The sequence below is a fragment of the Xiphophorus couchianus genome, chromosome 21, assembly GCF_001444195.1.
Source record: "Xiphophorus couchianus chromosome 21, X_couchianus-1.0, whole genome shotgun sequence".
Lineage (NCBI taxonomy): Eukaryota > Metazoa > Chordata > Actinopteri > Cyprinodontiformes > Poeciliidae > Xiphophorus > Xiphophorus couchianus.
In genome coordinates, this window is record NC_040248.1 from 8798081 (window position 1) to 8822600 (window position 24520).

The 24520-nt window shown below is 38.6% G+C and overlaps 1 protein-coding gene across 1 annotated transcript in view; it reads left to right on the top strand.

The window, feature by feature from the left end:
• The first annotated feature begins 88 nt into the window (after positions 1 to 88).
• Positions 89 to 24520, top strand: part of ptprn2 (protein tyrosine phosphatase receptor type N2) — a 145498-nt gene continuing 121066 nt past the window's right edge. Inside the window, exons 1-2 of the mRNA XM_028005135.1 lie at positions 89 to 416; positions 17205 to 17255. Of these exons, the coding sequence (XP_027860936.1) occupies positions 332 to 416; positions 17205 to 17255 (136 nt within the window). The 5' untranslated portion in view covers positions 89 to 331. The remainder of the gene's footprint in view (positions 417 to 17204; positions 17256 to 24520) is intronic.

The window sequence follows — 24520 nt, forward strand, 5'->3', positions numbered from 1 at the left end:
AACAGAATCAGATGTATATGCCTTCACGCCGTTTCAGTGTTTCTTTTATAGTTCCTCCTGCCATCAGTCTCCTCTCCCCTCCATGTGTGCTGCTTGACGTCAGGACCCTAGGAGGGGCTCCTCCGTCAAGCTGGTCGCTGTTCGTGGTGCTGAAACAACGCCTGGCTTCGGTTGTGCCTGAGCGAATCGTTCCGCCTCTCCCTGCTGTTCCGTCTCCCATCACTTTTAATCTCCTGTCCTGTGCAGCCGACGTCCCCCTGACGCCGAGGCTGGAAACATGCAGTTTTAGCGAAGGTGTGCGGAATGGATTAGTGCTGAAGGCAGGAGCGGTATGGATTCCCCGCGGTGTCCCGTCCTCGTCGCTGCGCTGGTCGTCTGCCTCTGGTCCTCACCAGCCGTCTCTGACAGGAAATTCGGTAAGAATCCGCTTTTTATTTATTTCGGAACGGTCGTTCCCAAATTATACTTTTACCCGAGTGGGATCGTCTCTGCTTTGTTCCGTCGTCAGACTGTGGAGCTAAATCTCCAGATGCATAAACAAAAAAAATAACAAAAGCAAAAAAAAAAACATTTAGTCTCTCTTTGCAAAACTTCAGGGGAAATCTCGGCGTGCAAACGCAATTCTCTCGCAGAGTTTGCACATTGATGGAGGAGGTTGGATGAAGTCCGAAGATCCATCATTAGGAAAAGTTACGTAATCTCGCAGGCCTAATGGACGAGATGTTTCCTGTGGGACTTCTCTACTTTCTACCCTATGTGTTTTCTGTCTGAACTGCACATCTGTGGCCCTCATTGTATATCTAAAAGTATTCCAAAGTGATTTATTTACATGATTTATTTAAAATGTGCTTAACATGATGGGAAATGTGTCAAATAGAGTGAAGTTTGGTTTGATGGACGTTTTTGGTGATGAGACAATGATAGTCATACAAGTGCTTCACGGTTGATTTATTTCAGTAACTTAATTCAATAATCAACATCTATTTCATTATGTGCAGATTGATTGCACGGTACAGAAACAACGAAAAAGAAAGATCACAGAGTGATGCATTACAGGCACCAAGCGGTTTCTAAAAGTAAATTTTGCCAGTTTTGGCCACTGAAGTCACTTGCTGTATCCCCGTGGGTAACTGGAAAATATGAAAAATTTGATGGAAGGAAAAAAGTTGGTGAAAATAGATATATAACTGCTATGCTGAGTGATAGAAACTTCTGACATAAATTCACTGGTCCAAATCTATCAAGTGAGGTAAACGGGCTGTATGCTTTCAGAACAAGGTGAAGTTTGCTATTAAAGAATGATCTCCTTCATGCCACATTAATGCAGCTATTTAAATCGAATAGAATAGAATAGAATAATAAAGGAGCAATGGCAACATATTGTGTGCATACTTGGGCATCTCCCTGTATTAATAATGCATCTATGTCGGTCTTAAACATTGGGTTTAATCAGCTGTACATCATAATCATTACACTTGACAAATAAATGTTTCATTTTTTGAATTGAAATACTGAAATGAATGATCTGTTAGGCGTTGTTCTGATTTGTTTAGATGCACTCGTAGCAACTGCTGAAAATGTGCTAAAATTAATGTCATGAATAATATAAGAAATATGCAAAAGATAATTAAAAACAATACAAATAGTCAAACAACTGGTAAACATCCACTATCATCTGTAACACAAAATTAGTAAGTAATTTTGTTATTTATAAATAAATATTATTTAAAAACTATCTGAAGCTAAATTAAAAATGTGATAAAACTACAGTTACAGTTGGATTGAAAATCAAGTTAAATGAAATATAAATTATTAGCAAAAGAGTGAAAAGTCTTACATTTGTTTTTAAAAACATGGATGGTCTCTGCTGGCCTCAGGTTTTCACAGGAAGGCTTTTCCAGAGGCCAGAGCTGAAATTCATGCCTCACACTGTGTTTTTTTCTCTCACTTGAGGAATAATGAGGGGAGATCTTCTTATAAGCTCCGGAGATCTGTATAGCATACATGATCAGTGCAAATCTTATTTTAAAAAACTCAAAAATTCTAAACCATACAGAAAACATTTGCGAAAACCTTTACATAATTTTTATGCAAGCTTTGTTTCTGGTCCTCACAAACATTTTTGCTGGTGATTTTTCAGTCTGAGGGCAGTGGGAATACAAAACCAAACAGAGCTTCATTAAATGCAACACCAGGAAGCACATACAAGATCCATGAGCAGTCTGGAAAAGTTTGGAATTTGATTTTAGGGGTCTTCAGCAAAGGAACTGAAAATTGGACCAAGGAAAATATTCATATTTTCTTTTTACCTTCTTCCTGTAAGTAATTTATTCTTTGTGCTATTTGTGTCTTTTTTTCTTTCCTTCTTTCTACCCCATGTCCTTCCTCCCTCTCTCACATCATTCCATCTTTCCTATCTTACTTCTGGGCTTGTTTTTCATCTCTTTTTTTCTTGCCTTCTTCAATCTTGCCATCTTTGTGTCCAAACTCCATTCAATTTCTTAAGTTGCTTCTCTTCTGTGAATTTCTCTCCTTTTCTGTGTCCATCTTTCCTTCCTTTCTTCCATTTCTTTCATCTTACCTCTTTTATTTTAGCTTCATTCCTTCCTGTCCCTCAGTTCATCCTGCCACTCCTTCTTGTGTTGTTCATTTGGTATATCCTTCATATGTTCCTTTCTTCCTTCTCTCCTTTCTTCCTTATGTTCTTCCTTTCTTCCTAAAAAAATAAGGTTGAATATTTTGTGTAATTATTATCCTTATGTGTTCTTCACAGAAGGCCTCAGACATAAGTAAACAGCTTGATGAGATATATATATAGTTCATATATATATTCTACAGCGTATAGTAGAAAATCTGTTGTGATAACTGAATTTCCCCAGTTTTTCCCACTTCTTATCACACCTACTGCTTCATTCTTTGCTGCCAGAACACATGACACATGATGAGCACAAACTGGATCATGAACAGGAGGCAAATATAGGTTTCCGGTCGGCATCTGAGATCTGCGATGATTCATACAGACACCGAACGAACTGCATCATAGTCAGTATATTTAGAGCAGGGGTGTGTCATTTTCCCCTTTTATTTAAATCAGCATTCGAGCCTCTTCTTCTGTCTTCCGTCTAATCTCATACTGTTTTCATGTTTTATTTTTTCCATGATGTGTGTGAGGTTATGGATAAGGATATTTGGTAATGATCCCGTGCTTATTCCCCATGTGAGTTATTTAAAAAGAATTTTCACGCTGCAGTTCTGAAACACTAAGCTCTTGATTGCAAGTGTCGCGGAAAGCTGGAGATCCTCTCTTTCTTTTTTTTTCATTAAATAAGGCCCCTTGCGATTTACAGCATGTAGAGCTCTGATTCAAAGTAAGCTGGTGTGATTAGTATGTGACGGTATAAATAGTTCTACGGATACATATTTATGCAGTCTGTGTGGGAGAGAGACAAAAAGGGTGTGTGGTGCGTGGGAGTCCGGAATGTCTGAGAGCAAATGAAAGCCACATTAGGAGTTTTAGTCTGCAGCTTAATGTTTCAATAATGCAAATATTCAAATACCCTTCATATATCTAATTTATACACAGAGTATGCCTGTGTTTAAGTTAATCTCAACACAAACCCAGCTGTTCTGTGGACACTTCAGATGAAGACCAAGAAAGCAGGCAGATTAGGGAGAGACTTGAAAACAAGAGTAAAACCTATCATCTGACAATGGAAAGAGGGATGAAACCTGAAATCTATCAAGTTATGGTTGTTCACTGGGCAAAGGGAAAATTAATCAGCCAAGCAGCCAAGAGATTAATGGTAACTCCAGAGTAGGGGAGTTACTCAAGAACTACTGCCCTGCAACTTTCAGCAGGTCATTCAGTTCTGCATAGACCTGGTAATGAGATGTTAATTCAGGTGTGTTGAAGCAGGAATGGATCTAAAGGCTGCAGCATGGTACTCTGGCCCTGCTCTACCTGGACGACCTGCAGAGACGTTCAGATACTGTTGGGAAATCTGTTATCAGTTGTCTTCTCAGCATACAGGCTTTTATCTGAAGACCCGTACACCTGGAGGGCACAAGAATTTGTTCTTATATTTGAGGTGGCTAAAACGATAATCTTTTTAGCGTTTTATTAATTTTTTCTGGCCAGAAAATGTCTTAAACTCAAGTACAGAACTTTTGGAAAGTCCCAATAGCTCCCTTCCACTATAGGATTTTAAGAGCGGCACAATTAGAAAAAGGAATATGGAAACATATGGAGGAAGGTGCTCAGGTTAGATGAGAATAATACTGAAACTTTAAGCCTGTATTCAATATGCTATGTGTGGCTCAAAACTAACACTTAGTAATGTTAAATGCTAATTGCACTTACTCTGGTTACTGAGTAAAACAATTAGCAAATCCCACTGTTTTTCTGATTTGATACCAGAACACGGTCAACTATGGTGTGATGTTATGTTCAGATCGAAGTTGCAACCTCTGAGGAAATGGAGCTCAGCTGAACCACATCATCCCCATGAAACATGATGGTGGCAGCATCATGCTGTGGGGATACTTTTCTTAAGCAGATACAGGGAAACTTGAGGTCAGAGTTGAAGATTCACTTTCCAGCAGTATGGTGACCCTAAACTTATAGTCACATCTTAAATGAAATGGCCTACATTAAAGCATACTTGTGGGATAGAACGGTCTAGTCAAAGTCCAGATCTAAGTCCAGTAGAAAATCCCTGGCAAGGCTTTAAAATTGCTGTTCACAATTTCTGTCCATCCTGACTGACTAAGTTTGAGCTGTTTTGCAAAAATAAATAAATAAATTAATTAATTAATTAATTAATTAAATTATGAGCAACAAACGTCTAAATTTGACCAAACTGATAGAGACATTCTCCCCAAACCTTGCAACTCACTCAATAAAGTATTGATGAGGGCCAAACCTAACTGCACTGAATAAGCTTTCTATTTTTGTTTGCAAACGTAAAACAAAACAACCCCCCCACCCCCCAAATGTGTTGTCTTCATTGCATGTCACATTTCCACATTTATGTTATTCTGTCACATAAAATCCAGATAAAACAAGTTTGTTCAGGGGGTGTCAATACTTTTGCAAGGGTCAATTTTACCAGGCAGTTGATAAATTTGCAATTTGCTGCATCTATAAACCGTTAACATGTATAATATTCACATTGGAGAGCGGTGGTTTGAAATACCTGAGATAATGCACTGTTTGTTCACCTTGAGCCAAATGATGTCAGAGCTGCTTCTTTTCGGCGTTCACTCAATGAAACGAGACCATAAAAGGGTTAAAGTGTTAACTTCCTGCCCAGATGACTCACCAGCCATTCTCCAGTCTGACGCCTGCAAGTGCCATTCAAAACCAGGCTTGTGAATTAATCGAAAACTAAGGTATTTTCTAATTACAGCACTATTACTCATACGAAACATAATTATTTAGATCACAGCATGCTGTTATAAAAGAAAAAGGAATAATGCTTGACAATGACTGATACAACCTACGTTTGAGGGGTGATAGAAACGTATTCAGAGAAAGTTATTAAAAAGCCTCCTTTCAATAATGACTGTGTTGTCACCTGAGCAGTCTTTACCCAATGGAAAATGTGCAGAAATTGATTTTGGTGTGCAGCAACACTCCACTGCTTTGCCTTTCAGATTTGCTATCAGGAATGTCGTTAAGATTCCATGCGGCATCTCCATTCTGTTTGCAAGGGGTACGGCAGTGCTCAGAATCCCAATAACAGCTATGGAAAATCCCAACAGATTTCTTCTCAAAAAGACAGTCGTTCTCCAGCTGCGAGGTCACGCTTTGAGTCATTAGGCCGTGGAACATGAAAGTACAGATCCATTAAGACGTGTCATGGGTTTGGCAAAATGAAACATGTCAGTGTAAGTCTTATGGAAGTAGCTCCTTGTACACAAATGGCGAACAGAGCATTTATTGCCAAGACTGAGACTTTCACTGCTGTGTGTTGATTAAGGTGATAACTACAGGCTTTTAAGGATTTCAAAACTCTGTTTACAGAAACAGCTCTCTTATACTCTCAATTTAAGATGCAGTACAAGTGTTATCTCAAGTACATACATAAGTATGTAGTATTCTAAGCTTCTGCTGCAGCAGCTTTTTATTGCGCGTGGCTATCAGCAACCATCTTCAAATGCACACAGACAAGTTAGAGTTGATTCATCGGCTATCTGTTTTGCCACAGGCCTCCTTCAGGTGATAGATCTCAGAACTGAGTGGTGGCATCAAATTCTTATAAAGGTGCTAAATCATCACAGGGGGATGAAATATGCTGTGATGTAAAGGTTCATACTTCACTACAGGCTTGGTCAAGTGGGCCTCGCTTTACTGGATTTCCACCATTGTGTTCCATCATGCAAAGTAATAGCAGGAGAATTCACATCAAAAACAGGTGTAACTTCAACTGCAGTGTTTGTGAGGGAAAACAATCAAAATGGAGATGTGTAGCAGGATCTACAAAGCCAGATACACCAAACTTAATTATAGTCTCAATGTTTATTGGTGTCCTTGCTAAGATGTGCAAAATCTTTGATTTAATCAGATGATACTACAATTATACTCCAGGTGGGTTTGGAACAGAATAAAGGATTGATATTTGGAACAGCACTTATGGCCACGTTTAAACTTTAGAGTTGCACCTCTCATGGTGGCAGTATTTTGGAGTTTCTCTGTTACATTTTTTCTGATTTGCTCTTTTTCTAAACTTTTGTTTATATTTTTTTGGTTGAGGTGTTGCATGTTTGGACAATTGTTTCTTCTGGTTTTGTATGTTGTGCATCTGGAAGGATTTCTGCTCTTACTTTCTTACTTTCGTACAGTTGCTGTGATGCATAACTATGGCAACAATTTATTGTTTTTACCACCGGGAGCAGCTGATTAGCATTTCAAAAGCTCAAATAATACCTGAACTACAACTCCAAAACCCAGAAGACTTAAAATGGAGGCTTCATGGATGCAGAACAAGTCCAAAGAGCAGAGAGAGAAAGAGGAAGTTCAAACAATTTCCTTCATCCATCATGATAGACAAGAATCATATCCCCAACTCCAACATCTCTGCTCAACTTTTTAACTGTACAGCCAGACAGAGATTTAAAGAGGAGCAGCAAAAGCAAATAAGGTGGATTTGCAGTGCTTCCCAACCACTGATGATGTAATCCAGTATAATGTTGCTGTGAAATATCAGCTCTGTCAAAGTTGAGCTGTTTGCATGTCATGACAGCCATGAGAATGTCACACAGGTCTTTTCTGCCCAAACCATCACCATCCACAACTCATTGAAGATACTTGGATGATATGAGTTGTGCCATAACTCAACTTTTGACACATTAAAACCACAAACTTAAACTGAATTCAATATGATTGGAGAGAAAGGAAAATGCTACACGATTTTAACAATATATATATATAAATAAAAAAGTAAGAACCAGAATGTGTAGTATTATTATGTAAGTTATTGAAAATTCTCCACATTACTTTTTGCAAAATACCTCAATGTCAATCTGATTGGTTGGAGGTAATCTTTAAACAACAATTTTCAACTTATTTGACAAGTTTTGAATTAGATTTAGGTCTAGTCTTTGAGCCATTCTAACACACGCAAATGCATTGATCCGATCTAATAATAATAATAATCTTTATTGACAGTATAAAAAACATGCATTAAAATACAAGGGTTTTTTAATTTGGTGCCTCAGGTATAATGCTAGCTGGCATTTAATGACTAATTAAATGAAGGCTACTGGGTATAAATGGTTCTTCAGTCTATTTGTTCTCACTTTGATACTCCTATCTGCTGTGTCCAAGGTGTGAGGAGTCTTCTGAAATGTTCCTGGCTTTCTTAAGTCAGCGGGACCTGTGGACTTCCACGAGAGAAGCAGAGAGCAGTCGATAGACTTCAGGGTAGATTTTATGATTCTCTGGAGAGTCTTCCTGTGTGCTGCAGTGCAGCTGGAGAACCACACACAGAGGGGATAGCAGATGATGCTTTCAACAGAGCATCAATTGAAGGACATCAATAGTTTTTGAGAGAGGCTCTTCCTGAAGATTCTCAGAAAATAAAGTCCCTGTTGTGTTTACATCCCAGGCCAGGTTATGCAGGTTATTCTTAGGTGTTGCCAAGAAATGGAAGATTGACAGTCTCTCCACCCTGTATCCACGGATTTATAGTGGTTGAACGTTTACCTTATTTCTAAAATCCATACTTCTAAAATGTCATTTTGTGGTGCTGATGTCTTCACAAACTGGCAAACTGCAGTTTTGAGCTTCTATGACTTATTTCCACATTGACAACTGTTCCTCTTGTGTAAAGACCAGTTTTGTGGTATTTATGACTAATGTCCCATTTTAGCTGCAGTTCCTCCAGTTACCATTGGCCTCTCAGTGGATTCTTTACTTCAGTGTTTCCCAACCCTGGTCCTCAAGGCACACTGCCCTGCATGTTTTAGATGTTTCCTTGCTTGATCCCTTCCTGATTTGGCTGATTCAGTTCCCTGTTTGCTCATGTTTTTGCCAGTTAATGATATTGGAATGTTTAGACTTGATGATTGTAATCATAGTTAATAATCTGGTTAAACAAAACAACTTTTTGAGGTTCCTATGGTTTTCTGACCAAGGTTTTCAGGCTGTACCATGTATGAAGCTATTATCTTTTTTAAATTACTTTAGTTAATAAATAACTGAATGTAGTAATTTTTCTCATGTAGTTTTTGGATCATTTTTTGTAAGACACTTTGTGATTTCATGTTTCAAAAGGTGCCATGTAGGTTTTACTTACTCCTTTTACTCACGTTTCCATGTAATGAAACCTAATTTTTCACAGCTCTGATGGAAGTGAAAACATAGATCCAAAGAGAGGAGCTAATAGTACTGCAAAACTAATATAACCCCTCTCTCATGCTCTCAATAAAGGTTGTGGGGCAATTTTTGCCTGCCTTGGGATTTCTTAGTCATCTGTCAGACCTGTTAGAGGATCACAGTGAAGCACAGTGTGTTCAGTTGAGACTTTATTGACACTTTGAAAGCGAAACCTCTCTGGAATTCTCTAACAGAGTTAGCTCAATAATAACCTTTTGGTTGGAGCTTTATTTTACATCTCTTTGTGTGCAGGATGGTTAAATGAGCATCCCGCGTGTTATTTGCAAAACCCATTTGCCAAAATAAATGAGCTCCACAGCTGCTGCAGTCAGTGTGAAAGCCATTGATCAACATTAGGATTTTCTGGTATCATCTGCTGTTGGGCATTATATATGCCTAGTCTTAATAGTAAACAGCTTACAGCGTACAAAAGAAAAAAAAAGAAAGAAAGAACATTTACTTAGATAAAAACTTTCATTTTTAGGCAAATTGTCTTTTGGATAGTACCAATCATGCACTTGGTGATTAATTCAGCTAAGTTATTAAAAACAAAAGAAGAGAGGTAAAGAATTAGAATAAGGTTTAAGCATCACAGAGATGAACTGCTAAAATAAGTGGAATTCTGGTCTCAAACTTTGTGTTTTGGAGAACAAAAGTTCTAATTTCAACATTAAGCTATGAAATGCTAACATATTGACTCATTAATATTATGTACACACTGACTTAGTGACTGTAATAGATCGTGATCATGTTGTTCCACAGAAATACACCTTGTTCCAAATGATTATGCAAGTGATATTTTCTCAGATTTTCTTAAATGGTCAATGCAAATGATGGTCAGTATAATTTTCAAGTCATGAACTATTACAGTATAAATCACGTTTTACTGAACAAAGCTCCTCATGAGAACAGTATTTTTCCCCAAAATGAAAAACTCAAAATGCACTGTTCCAAATTATTATGCACAGCAGGTTTTCTCAACATTTGAATGATAAAGAACTGCAAACAGTCATTCTTTGAATGTGCAGCATTAAATGGTCACATGTGCTAAAATCAAAAGCTATTTCAATCAAAAACATCTTAACAGACTGAGTTACATGTTAACATAGGACCCCTTCTTTGATATCACCTGCACAATTCTTGCATCCATTGAATTTGAGAATTTGTAGATCAATTCTGCTTGAATTTCTTTACAGAATATCAGAATACCTTCCCAGAGCTGCTGTTTCGATATGAACTGCATTCCACCCTCAGATCTTCTGCTTGAGGAAACTCCAAATGTTCTCAATAGGGTTGAGGTCAGAGGAGGATGGTGACCACACCATGAGTTTCTTCCCTTTTATGCCCATAGCAGCCAGTGACACAGTGGTATTCCTTGCAGCATGAGATGGTGCATTGTCACGCATGAAGATGAGCTCAGCTGTAGAGGACAGTGACGCTTTTGTGAAGATTCAGAAAGATCTTCATGCTTAGCGTAAAGTAATCAATACTGTTTCAGCTGTGATTAAAGCAGTAATCAGGCCTGTTTTGTCCCCTGCAGATGTTGATAATTACTTTACACAATTTAGCAGTGCAGAGAAGAGGTACTTTTCTCTTAGCGACTAATTTATTTTCCTGCTCTCTGTTTCTTGTTTTATATTAGTTGTGTTCCTCCTATATTCCGCTAAGATCCATTCCAATTTGCAGCACTTTACAAAAGTATTACTACCCTGAAAAAACTGGGTCTGAAGACTGGATGGAGTTCTGTTTTCATCAGGTGCTTTTTTGCTAGATTTGACTAAAGTTCATTGACATGCATTTAATTTGTTCCATTGACCAAGTGCTTTGTCCTGCTTTGGGTTGGGACATCAGGATGAAAATACTAGCAGCACTAGCTGTGATGCTAATTCAGAAACTCTAAAGGAACATGTAATGATAATCTACATTAATACAGCTGAAATGGGAACTGAAGATTCTTTTGCAAAGAAAGATGTTTTCCCTTGGTGGCATTTGGTGTTATTAAGTCACCAGCTCCATGTTGAACCAGAACCTTGACATTTTTCATTTCCCCTGCATTTGCATGTTGGTTGGTTTCACATGTGCAGAAAATTGGATCCCAGGATCACTGCAACGCTGAAATGACCTGCAGTTTATTTTAGGTTCAGGTGGCAGTAAACCTTTCCCCTCATCTGGAGAATTTGATATTTCCCTCCTGGCCTGGTTGATTCACTCGGAGCTCCTTGGAGCATGACAGGGAGGATGCTTAAGTGTTTGACTTGCTCCGGTTCTGCACTTCAACACTCAATCACGTCTCAGATGAGGGGAAGAAAATCAAACGTCTGAATCACTCAGAGCAGGTCGGGGAAAAGGTCAAGCTAGCCTATTTCTGGGTCCTCGGTTGCCATGGTGATGCCATCTTTAATTCATGGCGGTCGTCGGGAACTGTCGCCTCAAGCTGGCAACTGAATGACTGAGAGTGACCTGCTTGAGTGGGAATTCGGACAGAATTGTTTTTGGTTACGCTCCTCCAGATGTCAGGTGGTCTCAGGTGGTGTCAGGTCCTCTCTGTAGTCAAAGCGACCTCAATTTCTGAGCCTCAAGCATTGGCTAATTACTCTCTGAGGCTTTTCATCTGTATTTTTGTGCTGCAGCAGAAGTTCTGCTCTCTGGAAACAAATTTGTGACTTGTGTCAAAACTTTAAACAAAATTAATTTCAATAACCAGTTAAGTTAAACAGAGCAAACTATTTAACCAGTTTTCCTTTGTATTTGCTCTGATTGAGAATTATTTGTATTTCTTTTGAACTTGACTACAGAATGGAATCATGTTTTTGTCCAGAACATGATCTCCCAGACATTGCTTTCTGCACATGTTACGGACATGGACTCATGATGCTGTGGGCTTGTCAACCTCACTCATATAATTTACTTTCTTCATTTTACTAACACATCTACTTCCAGGACAAAATGTTACCCTGCTTTCCACTTTATTCCACTCACCAATTGATCCTACTACACAGATTTTATTTTGAATTTTTACTTAGCTGTTATTTTTTTATTTGGAGCTAATAAAATAATTATATTCCCGCTTCACCCTTATTAAATTATATTCCCTATATACACCTTTAATCCGCTGTAGCTGTCATGTCAAACCACTATGTGGCGCTGTGATTTTAGAAAGTCGTCGAAACGCGCATGCGCTTTTGACACTTAGCGCCTCATTTAGAAAACTGCAACCCGTCTCTGACGAAGAAACTGCGCATGTAACACTTTTATTGTCATATCAGAAGTTGCGTTAACCTGAACAGGTAAAGTAGCACAACACAGCATAATGCTATCCGCCATTGTTTTTGTTGTTTGTGTTGTTATTTGTTATTTGTTGTGCATTCGTAGAAGAAACCCTGCAGCTACGTGTTCTGCGCTTTCGCCGCTTTTACACCTGATTAGTAGGGCGCACCTCAGTGGGGGCTGTTCCCGAAAAGTTCGGAGATGAGACTTTGTTTCAGAAAGACTCTTGAAACAAAGATCAGTTTCCATCGCGGCTGGATCGCAACAAAAATGTCAGGGTTTCACTAAAGAGCGGCTTTGTATAAATGGGGTAATTGACTGAGCATCCATGATTTCCAAAACATTTTTCTCAAAGAATGAAAAATGTTTTCCTCAAAAAAATGCAAAATGTCTTTTGGTTGCATATGCAGACAGAACAAAATTACTTATCTTACTGTTTTTTTTTTTTTTAGTTAAGATGCCTCTGACAGAGGCTCAAATCCAATTTCTGGTTTTCTTCTAAGTCTAACCTTCTGCTTTTGATTCTGGCACACTCTGGCTCATTTTTATAATAAAAGTACTCTTCCTAAAACAAAACATCATCAGAGCATAATTTCTCTTTTAAGCAAGATGACTTGATTTGACTTACGTAATGCCGAGCCTACTGGAGCTACATTAATTTTAGAAAGGGAAAGCCATGATGACTCAAGCTGTTTCGATGTAGACATGGTGTCAAGCGTGTGGTGATTTGCTTGCAGGTGATGTTCTCTACTGTCCCTGCTGCAGCCGTGCTCTCCCTACTCTGCTCCCTTGTGCTTTTATTGCAGTTGTCACCCACTGCGGCGTTCCAAAATGGCTTTTTTGGCAGGCAGCACATGCGAGTGTGTGCGTTTGATTAGGAATGAGTCAGGTGTCCTTGCTGGTAGCTTATATTTATTGTAAAGGATCCCAGAGAGTGGATGAAATATGTCTCTTAGCTGCAGCAGGCTCTAGGAGTGGCTGTCCTCGCTGCCAGGCTCCCAGCATCCTTCCTTGCCCCCCTCTGATATCGCAGATGGTAGCCCAGCACTGGCCAACCACCTGTGAGGGGAACTATCACAGACTTCTTATTCAGGATTTGATTTTGCCTCTTGGGAACATTTTTAATGTTCCAGGCAAGGTCAGCCAATCACAGCCAGATTAGTCAAATCTACAGTTTAACTGATGGATTAATAGGTTTGAAATATGTACTTTTACTGTTTTCATTGCGAGATTTTTTCTTAAGGTGACATTCAGAATGCTTTTCCCTCCTCTTTGTTTTCACGAATCTTAGGTTGGACACCCACGCTCTTTGTCCCTGACACACAGGGAGATTTCAGCTAAAGATTAATAGTTTCTGAGAGAGTCTCTACTCAGACGTATGTGTCGCCCTCGGGTATAAAACCAAGATACAGGTCATAGGGTCCAAGCTGTACATTAATCTTGGAAAGTTTTTAATTTTAAACAGCACAAAGTAAACAGTTTTATTAAAATATATAGTGCTGTCATTTTGTTTTTATTGTACCAAATTTTAGCAACCTTCTGCTAAAAAAAAAACTGCATCACTAACTCACTTCAACTGCTGACCTGATCCTCGCGGATTCTCCCTGCATGCTGTGTTTGTAAATCAGGTCACATAGCGTCTATTTCTGGAGGGGGAAGCTTCTGCACATTTAGAACACCTGCCGCTAGCTCACAACAAGAGCTGCCACTTGAGTAAAACAAAAATCCAAAAAAAAAACCACAACAACCTAAGTTGCTTGTTTCCATGACCAAATATCAAATTGTCATTTTACAGTGTTGAATGAATTGACATTGTTGAATTGTGGTTGCAGAACAGTACTGCTTTAAATATGTGATGTTTTACTGAGGTTGTGTTAAAAACCATGGCACTAAAAGAAAAGGCTGTCACAGATGGAAAACGTTAAAAACACTGATATGAGAGTTATCTTTTTGTGGTCACTGTGCACTGACTACTTCCACTCAAGTCCCTTCATTCATCTTAATTTATTGATGAGCTGTTTAATTATCATAATGGTAACCAGATAAAAAAATATATTGTTTTTCAAAAGAAACATCATATTTGTTAAATTACCTTGTAAACTTGTTGTAGAATTAAATTAGATGATCCAGCTTGGCTTTGCCAGGATGTCTCATTAAGATTTACATTCTCGTTTTTTCTCCCAACAAACATTTTTTCCCAGCCTCAGGTAATCGGCAGCATCCACTGATTGCATTTTAATTAAAAAGCACATTTTAATCATCCCTGCACTGACATGTCGCGGAGGGTGGATGTCCCATTTTCAATGCTGTGTCCCTGCCTTTCACAGAAACACACACACACACACATTATATCTGAATGACTGTGCCTGGCTGGGTGCGTCATTAGTTTAAAGTCGTAATTAATATTGAGAGCTGACAACGCCTCCCTGAGAAGCCGTTGAATTATGCAGGGAAGTGATGAGGAGGTAAAGTTGAACTGACTGACACTAATTGCAGAACACAGAGATGCACGGTCAAGAGGGACAGTGTGAGTCCTTCAGCACTAAATGAGGTTTTCACACAACTTGGGTCTTGTGTTTGTGGTCTCACCACAGAGTTGTGTGACTTTTATTTTGAAACGGGGCATACAGAGCTTATGTCCAAGCACATTTCCAATTTGCGTGGAATGGGGAAACCTTGAAGAAACACCAGACTCGTCTCCTGATGCCCTGATTTCAATATGCTCAAGTAAATATGCAATTTTCTCTTTTAAACATGCCAAATTTGGTCAAAGGCTTTGTCATTGACATCAGCTGCCCTTTCGGTGACAACGTTGAAATTTACATGGACACATGAACCATTCTGGGTTTAAATTCAAACATTAAGCATAAAGGTGGTTTTTTAAACTGTTTTGAACTGCAGAGAGGTTTATGTGGACAGAATTCACAAAGGGGTAAAGCTGGTCCTTTATTTTATTCTAATAGCGTTTACTTGACTAAGTTCCTTGTTTTTCATTTAGCAATTCTAACCTTCATCACACTTGTTCTGGTCTTCTGATTGCAAAGTACTGCTTTTTGTCTGTCCATTAGTATGACGAATACACGGTGTATGGAACAAAATCATATTCAGTAGCTTCTTCTGAGTTCAGGACATTCTGCTTCTTGTTACCGAGAGCTTAGTGACCCTGCAGCACAGCGATGATGCCTCCCTCTGCATCATTAAAGAGCCATTTTGCTGACATATCAAGGCCATTACCTCTGAAAGGAACAATTTCATGAAAAGCACCCTCTGCTCCTAAGTAAAATAGCTTCTCAGCATCTGTATAATTATATTCCCACACATGTGTGGCCAGAAAAAATTAAACGGAACAGATTAATGATGTTGATGCCAAATCCATAAGTGGGGAAACTTGAACAAACTTTGGTAACTTTCTTTCTCGTCCACACCTGTCCTCATTATCTGTCCTTTCTGTGTCAATCGATTAACGGGCCTGCTGCACCGGTCTCTTCTCATTATTAAAGAAGTCTGACAGAGACGTTTCCTCCTTCTCAGCCTGTTCTCCGCTCACGGTCATGGGCTTCTCATTGCCGTCCATCGAGGCCATCGGGCTAAGAGTGTGCATCCAATTCTGTCACTCAGCCTGATGAGCACAGGAGGGAAATAACAAAGATAAAAGACTAGCTGAGAGGCAGCCGAGGCTTGGCTCAGTTGTTTGTATTTCTCATCTTTGTTGCCAAACTGCAAACTCCACGAACTCTGATGTGTGTCTGTCCTTTTCTCAGTTTTTGTGAGAGGTTTAGAAACTCATTTAGAATTGGGTTTTCTCTAGGATTCAGGACTAGACTTTGACTGGACCTAGTCTAAAGACTTGCTTCTACTACATGCACCGTTTCCAGGAATTAAGGTAGATTTCTGATGCATTTAACAGGATTAAAAAACAAGTTAGCAGGGTAGAAAGTGTCCGCCTAAGAAAGGATGTTAGCTGGGGGTTAAACCTCCACCCCAATCCTGGCATGAGTCACCAATATTGCCAATAATTAGGTTACTATTGAAAGCAATTAGCTGGACTGTTTTTTTTTTTTGTTTGTTTGTTTTTTAACTAATGGGTACGAAAGTGAAACACACTTGTGGGTCTATGGTTCAATCCATTGAAGCGTGTGGTTGTAACATGATATTGTGCAAAATTCTTAAAGACCTTCAATCACATGACGGCTAAACTGAAATACAGTACAGACCAAAAGTTTGGACACAACTTTCTAATTCAATGGGTTTTCTTTATTTTCATGACTATTTATAAGGCAAGAAATCCCACTTATTAACCTGACAGGGCACACCTATGAAGTGAAAACCATTTCAGGTGACTACCTCTTGAAGCTCATCAAGAAAATGCAGAGTGTGTGCAAAGCAGTAATCACAGCAAAAGGTTGCTACTTTGAAGAAACTAGAATGTAAGGGGTATTTTCAGTTGTTTTACACTTTTTTGTTTAGTGCATATTTCCACATGTGTTGTTCATAGTTTTGATGCCTTCAGTGTGAATCTACAATGTCAATAGTCATGAAAATAAAGGAAACTCATTGAATTAAAAGGTGTGTCCAAACCTTTGGTCTGTACTGTACATATCCACATTCAGCAGGTCCCGTTTGGTTCTTAAAAAATGTAAAATGTGCAAGATCACCTTTGCTGATCAGCAAGCAGAACAATGAACCCTCTTTTATTTGCTGCCTATCCCCAGAGAGAGATGTGAATGCAGACAAGAGCTTCTCATAATGCTGCCGCCATCTGTTCTTTTATTAGTCTGGAACATCGGTTCTCCATCTGAGCGTTAAAGTTCATTAATATTCATACGACATTCATATAGTGAAACGTTGCCAATGGAGTTCTGGTATTAGTTTCAGAGTCAGGATAGGACAAGTCACACTAATTGATGACTGAACCATTGGCATCGAGGCTCTCTGTCCAAGTCAGTGTACCACTTTAACTAATTTTATGGCTTCTTCTGAACAAACAATTTGACATTCTTGAGACATTTTGAAATGTGTTTTAATTATTGGCTCTTCTCTCTGTTTCACTGCCCTTAAGGTTGCCTGTTTGAAGATGAGCTCTGTGCACCGTATGAGTTCTGCGTCAACGGTAAGTACAATTGTAATGTACATTACTTCTCCGTGTCCTGGTTCCCTCTACTTTTTAATGGTGTGAAAACAAATAGAATACACCTTTTTCAGTTTTACATTTTTGTAGTAGCATCAACCATTACAGTTACACACAGTTGCCCAAAGCATAGGTATGATTTTTTCTGTAAAGCTGGTAGATAAAGGTTGCATACTGTAAACTGTGACTAAAGGGCTAGATCTTGACACACACACTCTGTTTTTGCTCAGTTCAGATGGAGTCAGATGGGAAAAACTCTAAAATAGGAACACATCTACATCAGCAAAGCATCACAGTAACTGCAGCATTGATTGATATTGTAACTGGTTTCCCTTCACATGATGAGGTTTTCCCTGCACACCGCGAATCTCTTATACAAACCATTTTGTTCTGGAAGATGGATGTGTCTGTCCCTGTGGTTGCCATGACAATGTGTCGCCTGATGAATGCATGAATGAAGGGGCTAAATGTCAGGTCTCCCAGATGAATCACACAGCACAGATTGTAATTTTGAAGGGAATTGATAGAAGGTGGATATTGAAGATTGTCTTCATGTCAGAACCAAGGGGACTGCAAATGTATTCCCCTATGCTGGAAGATTTTTATGTATGGAATAATCTTTTTATGCTGCTTCTTCCCCTGCAAACATTTTCACCAAATGTCTTGTCGCTGAGGTGGTTTTGTAGTTCGCTTCATTTACTGTCTGCAAAGTCTAGCCTAACTGCACCTCTTACACATCAAGACGAAGCAAGCCAGGGCACGACTTGTACTTGATAGAGAATAGGCCTGCTGGAGAACATAATGCTAAAAAAGATAGGACAGGTATAATTTGTTAATTTAAAATAAAAGTAAGATTTTTCTAATATAACAATTTACATTTATTGTATTATTTTGATGCAGGTTGTGTTTGTATGCCATGCTAATCTAATAATAATACATTATTACAGAATGCTATGGATAAAAAATGGTTTGATTGGGTTTCAGAGCAGCTTTTTTGATGCATATTTAGATTCAGTTAAGCTTCCTGAATTATCCATAACTCATAAAACCTTAAATACTAATAAGTAAGATAGCTTAATTTCAAAGGAAATTACTCTTTTTGTCAAAGACAACTCCAGTGATAAAACAAAGTTGCGCAAGTTCACTGTTCAAAATGAAATGATTCCAGATTACTTCAAGAAGATTAAAATTCAAATATTTATTGTTTTAATTCCTCATCTATGCATTCTGAGCTATGTTCATCACCTTGAACATGAACTGGTTCAAATTAATTTCAAAATTCTGTCAAAATAAATAAATACATTGAGCTTACTCCTTGTTTTCTTGGTGTTCTGTAGAGGTATTTTTCATGTCTAGAATGAGTTGCATTTGCTAATGTTCATTTATCTCTTTTCTGATATAAAATCATAAAAACTGATCACTATTATGATATATGGTTTTAGTTCTGTATTTTTAAAATTATTTACTCCCGTTATATAATTTCATTAGAATAATCTATAATTTATTATCATGTAGTTCAATGCTGAGTGTTCACTATGTCCAACGACCACTGAAGACCCTTTATAGACAAGGAGGCATAACAATGGATGGATAGATCGAAGAAACATAAAGCAACACAGTGTATCAAAGCTCCATTAATTTTACCTTTATGTCACCAGATTGTCAAGATCTAAACTCTTGTCAAGCTTGACAGGTATTTAAATCCATCCTGAAGAAAATATGAAATGTTATGATTTCTGTTTTTATTTATTTATTCTTTAACTACAGTTTCCTGATATGATACAAAAATAATACTGTTTATATTGGATGTTTAGCATGAAAAAAAAAAGCTAGGGGGCTTATAAAATACCTGAACCATACTCAGTTGATCTATTGTGTTTGGATGTGCGCTGTATTGGAACAGCAAATGTGGAGCCCTGCTCACTTATTTCCATATTAACCCAGTTTCAGGGGAACTGGGTAGGGAGGCAGGGCCGAGGAGAAGCCACTTTAATTACAGATCCTGCATTTGTTCAGAGGGGAGACTAATCGAGGGAAACTGCTGACAGCTTAATAACAAAATATCTACTGGCAGAAAGAAGGTTCTTCCTTAGTGTAGGTGCATTAGCATATAATTCATGTTAATGATGTGTATTCACACCACTGTCTCTCTATCCGACTTAAATGGAATGTCAGCAATAAGCTGCGGATTTGTGCTGTAAAAGCACCATAAAGTGAAAGACTTAAAGAGTGCGTGTGTTTTCTACACAGTATGTAAATTAGCAGATATTAATGAGTTGTGTCACAACCCTCTGTGGCTGCAGTGTGTCTGGCCTCTTTCACTCGCCACTGGACTCTCAGTGAGCGGCAGCCACAGCACAGACAGATGATGAGTGGGAGTAACTAGGTCTGCCACTTTCACTCTCTCAAAGTCCCTGATGGAGTAACCTGGTTTATTCTGGGCTGGGCCAAACGCTTTCTTCTTCACCCGAGCTGTTGCCATGCAGGGTGGTTAAGAGGGGGGTGGGGGGGTATTGAAAAAGAGGTTCATTATGACCAGATATTCTAGCGGTTATGAGCTAAAGTGTAAATATCTTGCAGGTAATTAGGTCCCTTGGAACTTTTTCACATTTTATACTGCTACAACCATTAATTTTAGTGTGTTTTATTTGGATTTTATTTCCTAATACAAAATAGTGCAAAATGAAACAACAGCATCTCTGTGTGTAAGCAGAGAAAGGTCTAACACTGGCAGGACCCTTGAGGATTAGAGCTGGACACACCTGTCTTACATGCTGTAGAAAGCACTGAGTCATCTCAGTTTAGAGAATCAGGAAGTAGATGTCATTAAAACATGAGATAATTCATTTTTGGATATCTTAGATATTTTTTACAGTGGGCCTCTGACTATTTGTGTATTGTATTATATTTGTTGATTTTTTTGTGGAACATGACTCCAAATTATTCACGGAAATTTTTCCTGTACAGCATATGTAAATATTTGAAAGAAAATTCAGCTCGGGAATCTAAAATCCCTCAGCACATGCTTCTTGGCACATCATTGGTTGGCATTTACAAAGCTGCCAGTCCAGGAACGCCATTCATTTCCCTTGGCTCTGATTGGCTGAGGCCCCAAAAGTGGAGATAAGGAACACTTAGTTTCTGCAGTAGTGCTAAGACTGTGTGTGCTAATACCTATTAAAATATATTTTTTGTTTGAGCTATAATAGCAGTGTTTTTAGAGCAGGGTCTCAAGTATTAATGGAGCATGTAAAATCATGACTGCTGATAACTGCTCAGTATAACCCTGATAAGCATAATAGTCCTTATCAGGACTAATAGTTAAAAGTAAATTTAGAAGAAGTGTCGTTAGTATTTAACAAAATTACTATCATTGATTTAATAAATAATTACTATTCATCATTAAATCTCCAACTGTCAACTCACTCTCTTCAAAATCTTCAGAATAGTGCTGCTCTATATGTTTTTCTTAAAAGATAAGTGATCACCTGGAAAGGCATTTTAATTTGCTACTCTCCAGAGTGTTTGACTTACTAGTTGAATAGGCTCAAACCAGAGTGCAGTGGATAAGTGCTGGATGTTTCCCTCGGGGCGTCGGTTGGCTCCTATTAAACACTCAAACCAACAGTGCTGCATCGATCTGCGGTTATCCCGCCTCCTCTCGGGCCAATACTGTCTGAAACGTCTGCTCTGTATTTTAAACTTAAGTGATTTAGGTGATGCTTCTATTGATCAACGAGTTGAACTGCAGAGTAAACATAAAAGATGCAAATATCAAAGTCTGTACGAACTGAACAGAGGAGGTTGAAGTTCTGTATTTAAAGATGAAGAGACTGTTAGAAGAATAGAAATGCAATAATTAAGCTTATTTATGCAGCAAAACAGAATCCAGTTGGCAGGATGTTTTTGTTTCAGCATGGAGAGTGTCAAGAAAATCCGAGCTCATCCCACTTCCCCATGCTGGAGATTTTAGTTTAACAGTAATAATAAATAAAGTTATCTTTAAAATGAATCACTCAAGTGACATCAAGGCCCAACATTAGACTTAAGTGTCAATAAAATAAATCTAGTTGTGTGTGTTGTTTTTGTCTCATGCAAACTTTGCTTTAATTCTACTTTTTTCTATCTAATCATAAGAAATCATAGTCAGTCAGAGAGATTCATGAAACAGGAAAAGCAGGTTTCCTGGAAAAAGAGGAAGTTTCCAGCCTGCAGATTTATAAAAATAGCTGAGACTATTTCTTAGTTTAAAGCATGAAAGTTTTAAAGAATGAAATCTAAACATTATTAGTAATTGGATAAGATTCAAAGTAAAATACTTATATTAATATTGGTTTAATTGTAATAATACTTACACTTACATTTGTGAGAACACTTACAAGAAAAACAAGTAACTGTAACTTTAGTAGTAAATAATTAGAATCATGTATTATTCTTGGTTTCTTTTCAGAAAAACATCTGTAATAACTCACATTAAGAATATAATTAATAAGTTATAGTTATAAAATTATAAATGAATGCTAAATCAGAGAAGCTAAAGAAAATAAATGTGATATAAATGTGATTTTGACATTGAACTTGAAATGGTGTAAAAGGTTGTAAAACTGCAATTAAACATCACTGATATGTTGGAGGTAGAGAGTAGGTGAAAGGTTGTGCAGGCAAGGGACACAGGAGGTTGAGCAACCCTGAGACATTAGCACAGACATCAGGAAATGTCTGTAAGACAGTGATGGATATGAGATCATCTGTCTAAGCAGACAGCAGGCGCACCAGGGGGGTGGATAAACCCTATAAAAGGTGGGTGCAAAAGAGGAACCTTTTGTTGGATCCTCCGGGCAGCTTCGAGCCAAGATCGAGATGGACAAAGAACTCTGCAGCTGAAGAAGAGCCGGGGCCACGGAGCCGGAGACTGTCCTGCACATGGGGACCAACCCGTCTGGCCCACAATCTGTGGCTTCGAATCGCACTTCTCTCATCGGCTGGGTTCTGACCCCAAAGACAAAGATGAAGACAAAGACAAGGAAGAAGAACTGGTGCCTTTTTTCCTGCCAGCACCAAGTCCTGTGTGACCTCAGCATCCATGCGGAGAGGAAGCTCATCAGACCTGCGGAGATCCTGGCCTTCGCCGATCAACATCTTCCTCCTGCTGCCACACCTTCTTCATCATCAAGCCAGGTCTGGGGTTCGAAACGCCAAACTCCGTCCGTCTCTCTCAAAGGTTCCCTTTTTTAGTTCTCAGTATCAGCAGTAGGGAAAGATAGACTAGATGATTGATTTTACTTATTTGATTATTTCTGCTACTGAATTAAGCTGTACTGACCCTTGCAAAAATGCCTTACTAATAAAATATTTAGCATAAAGAAAATCTAAAAGATGTTGTGGACATTCAGTTAATGAGTCACCTTAAAGTTCTTTGATGGTTGTAAAATAGCTGTGATGTTTGATTCTGGAGAGGAAGAAGTGGAAAATGTTTTTAGGTTGCTGGTAGCCCATATTTAAAACCTCATCCTTGGGACTCGACCGAGTCACTAAAACCTACCTGGTTCAATAACAAATGCAAGTTGCAAAATAGAGAACGAGCGACCGTTAACAGGTGAGCTCTGTGAAACTAGTTGGCTGTAGGCTGCTCAGTCTGGCTAATTCACAGGGGGAAGAAGGGTGGGACACCTGGATGTAGGCCGTCAGATAACCAGGCGAATCGTTTCTCGAAACCAGCTTAAACAGAGTTTACTTCGGTTCTGGACAGGGTAAATCCCAGCAGATTTAGGAAACTCAACGGACCCGTTAGACGGAGAGCTGGTAGCACATCTCCCCTCTCAGAAGAGGAAGTACGAGAGTGAGAGAGTAGAGACAGAAAGGAGGGGGGGGGTGTTGCGCAACAACAAGAGTGTTTATTTATTCCTCCATTTAAATGTGCATAAATACAATTATCATTTCAAAGCTACAACTGTCATAGCTAAAAGGCCAAAATAGCCCATAAATACTCCATTAATCATAGCCTGATCACTTTAGCTTTTGTTCCTGAACCTTTTCTTCATTAGCCGACCGCATCTGGTCCAGTCTCGGGGCATTGATTTAAGCCCATTCATTTTCATGACAAGAGCTACGCAGCTAATACACCTGTTCCACTACGTCTTAATTTGTCTCCCGGGTCCGTTCGACTCTCCACCTGACGTACAGTCTTTTAAAGACGCTGTGCTGACTGTCAGCTTTAGTACCAGCTCCTGTTATCCTCCAGCATTAGCTTTCACAGTTTAAATAGCTTTAGAGTCAGAATGGTGTCGCTGTCTGTCACAATGCGAAGAGAGACAGCGTCTGGATATAAAGCTCCTTTTTTTTTCTAGCAGGAAATCTTCTTTATTCTTGTCAACACACTGCTTATTTACATGAAGATGCTCTACTGTGAAAGGGCTGCTATTGGATAGTGTTCTATACATATAAAGGGTTTCGTTGATCAAGGTGTTTTTTTTTATATTGCTCATTCCATTATAAAAAGGCATACTGTAAAAATATTTTTTGTCAAATTTTAATATCAGACAACAACTAAATTAGGGGAATAGACTATCCAAAAGAACTTGGACCTAAGAAAAAAAAAAGCAAATGCCTCACATGTTAATTTAGTTGTTAGGTATTAATCTAATAAACCTTTTGTATATATTCTTTCAAGCTACACCCTGATTTGATAACTACCCCAACTGTAGAATCAAGAAATCACATTAGTTGGACCTCTCTTGACATCTTGACACAGACTAAGATATCTCAAACAGCAATGATGTCCTGATCTAAAGAAATTCAGCAGATGAGAAACAAAGTCAATAAAATTTATGAGTCTTTAAAAGGTTACTACAGGCAATTTCTAAGACTTTGGGATTAAACAACCCACAGCAGAGTCACTACCTACAAAAAGTTAAAAAGTGGTGAACCTTTCCTGGAGAGGTTGATCTCCCAAAATTACTCAAGAGTACAATAATGACCCCTCCAGGAGATCACAAAACCCCAGAGCAACTCTGTGCTGCAGGCCTCAGCTTCCTCAGTCTAGGTCACTGTTCATGATTTCTTTTTAAAAGAGAGACCAGGAAAAAGTTGCTTACCGATAATAACTCAAAGGACACCTCAGAGTTGCTAAAAAACATGATTATCCACAAGACTTTTGGAGAAGTACTATGCGTGCTGATGAAATAAAAGTGAACATTTGTGGATGGTTAGCATCTCTTTATACCTGGTGCAAAACTAAAACAGCATTT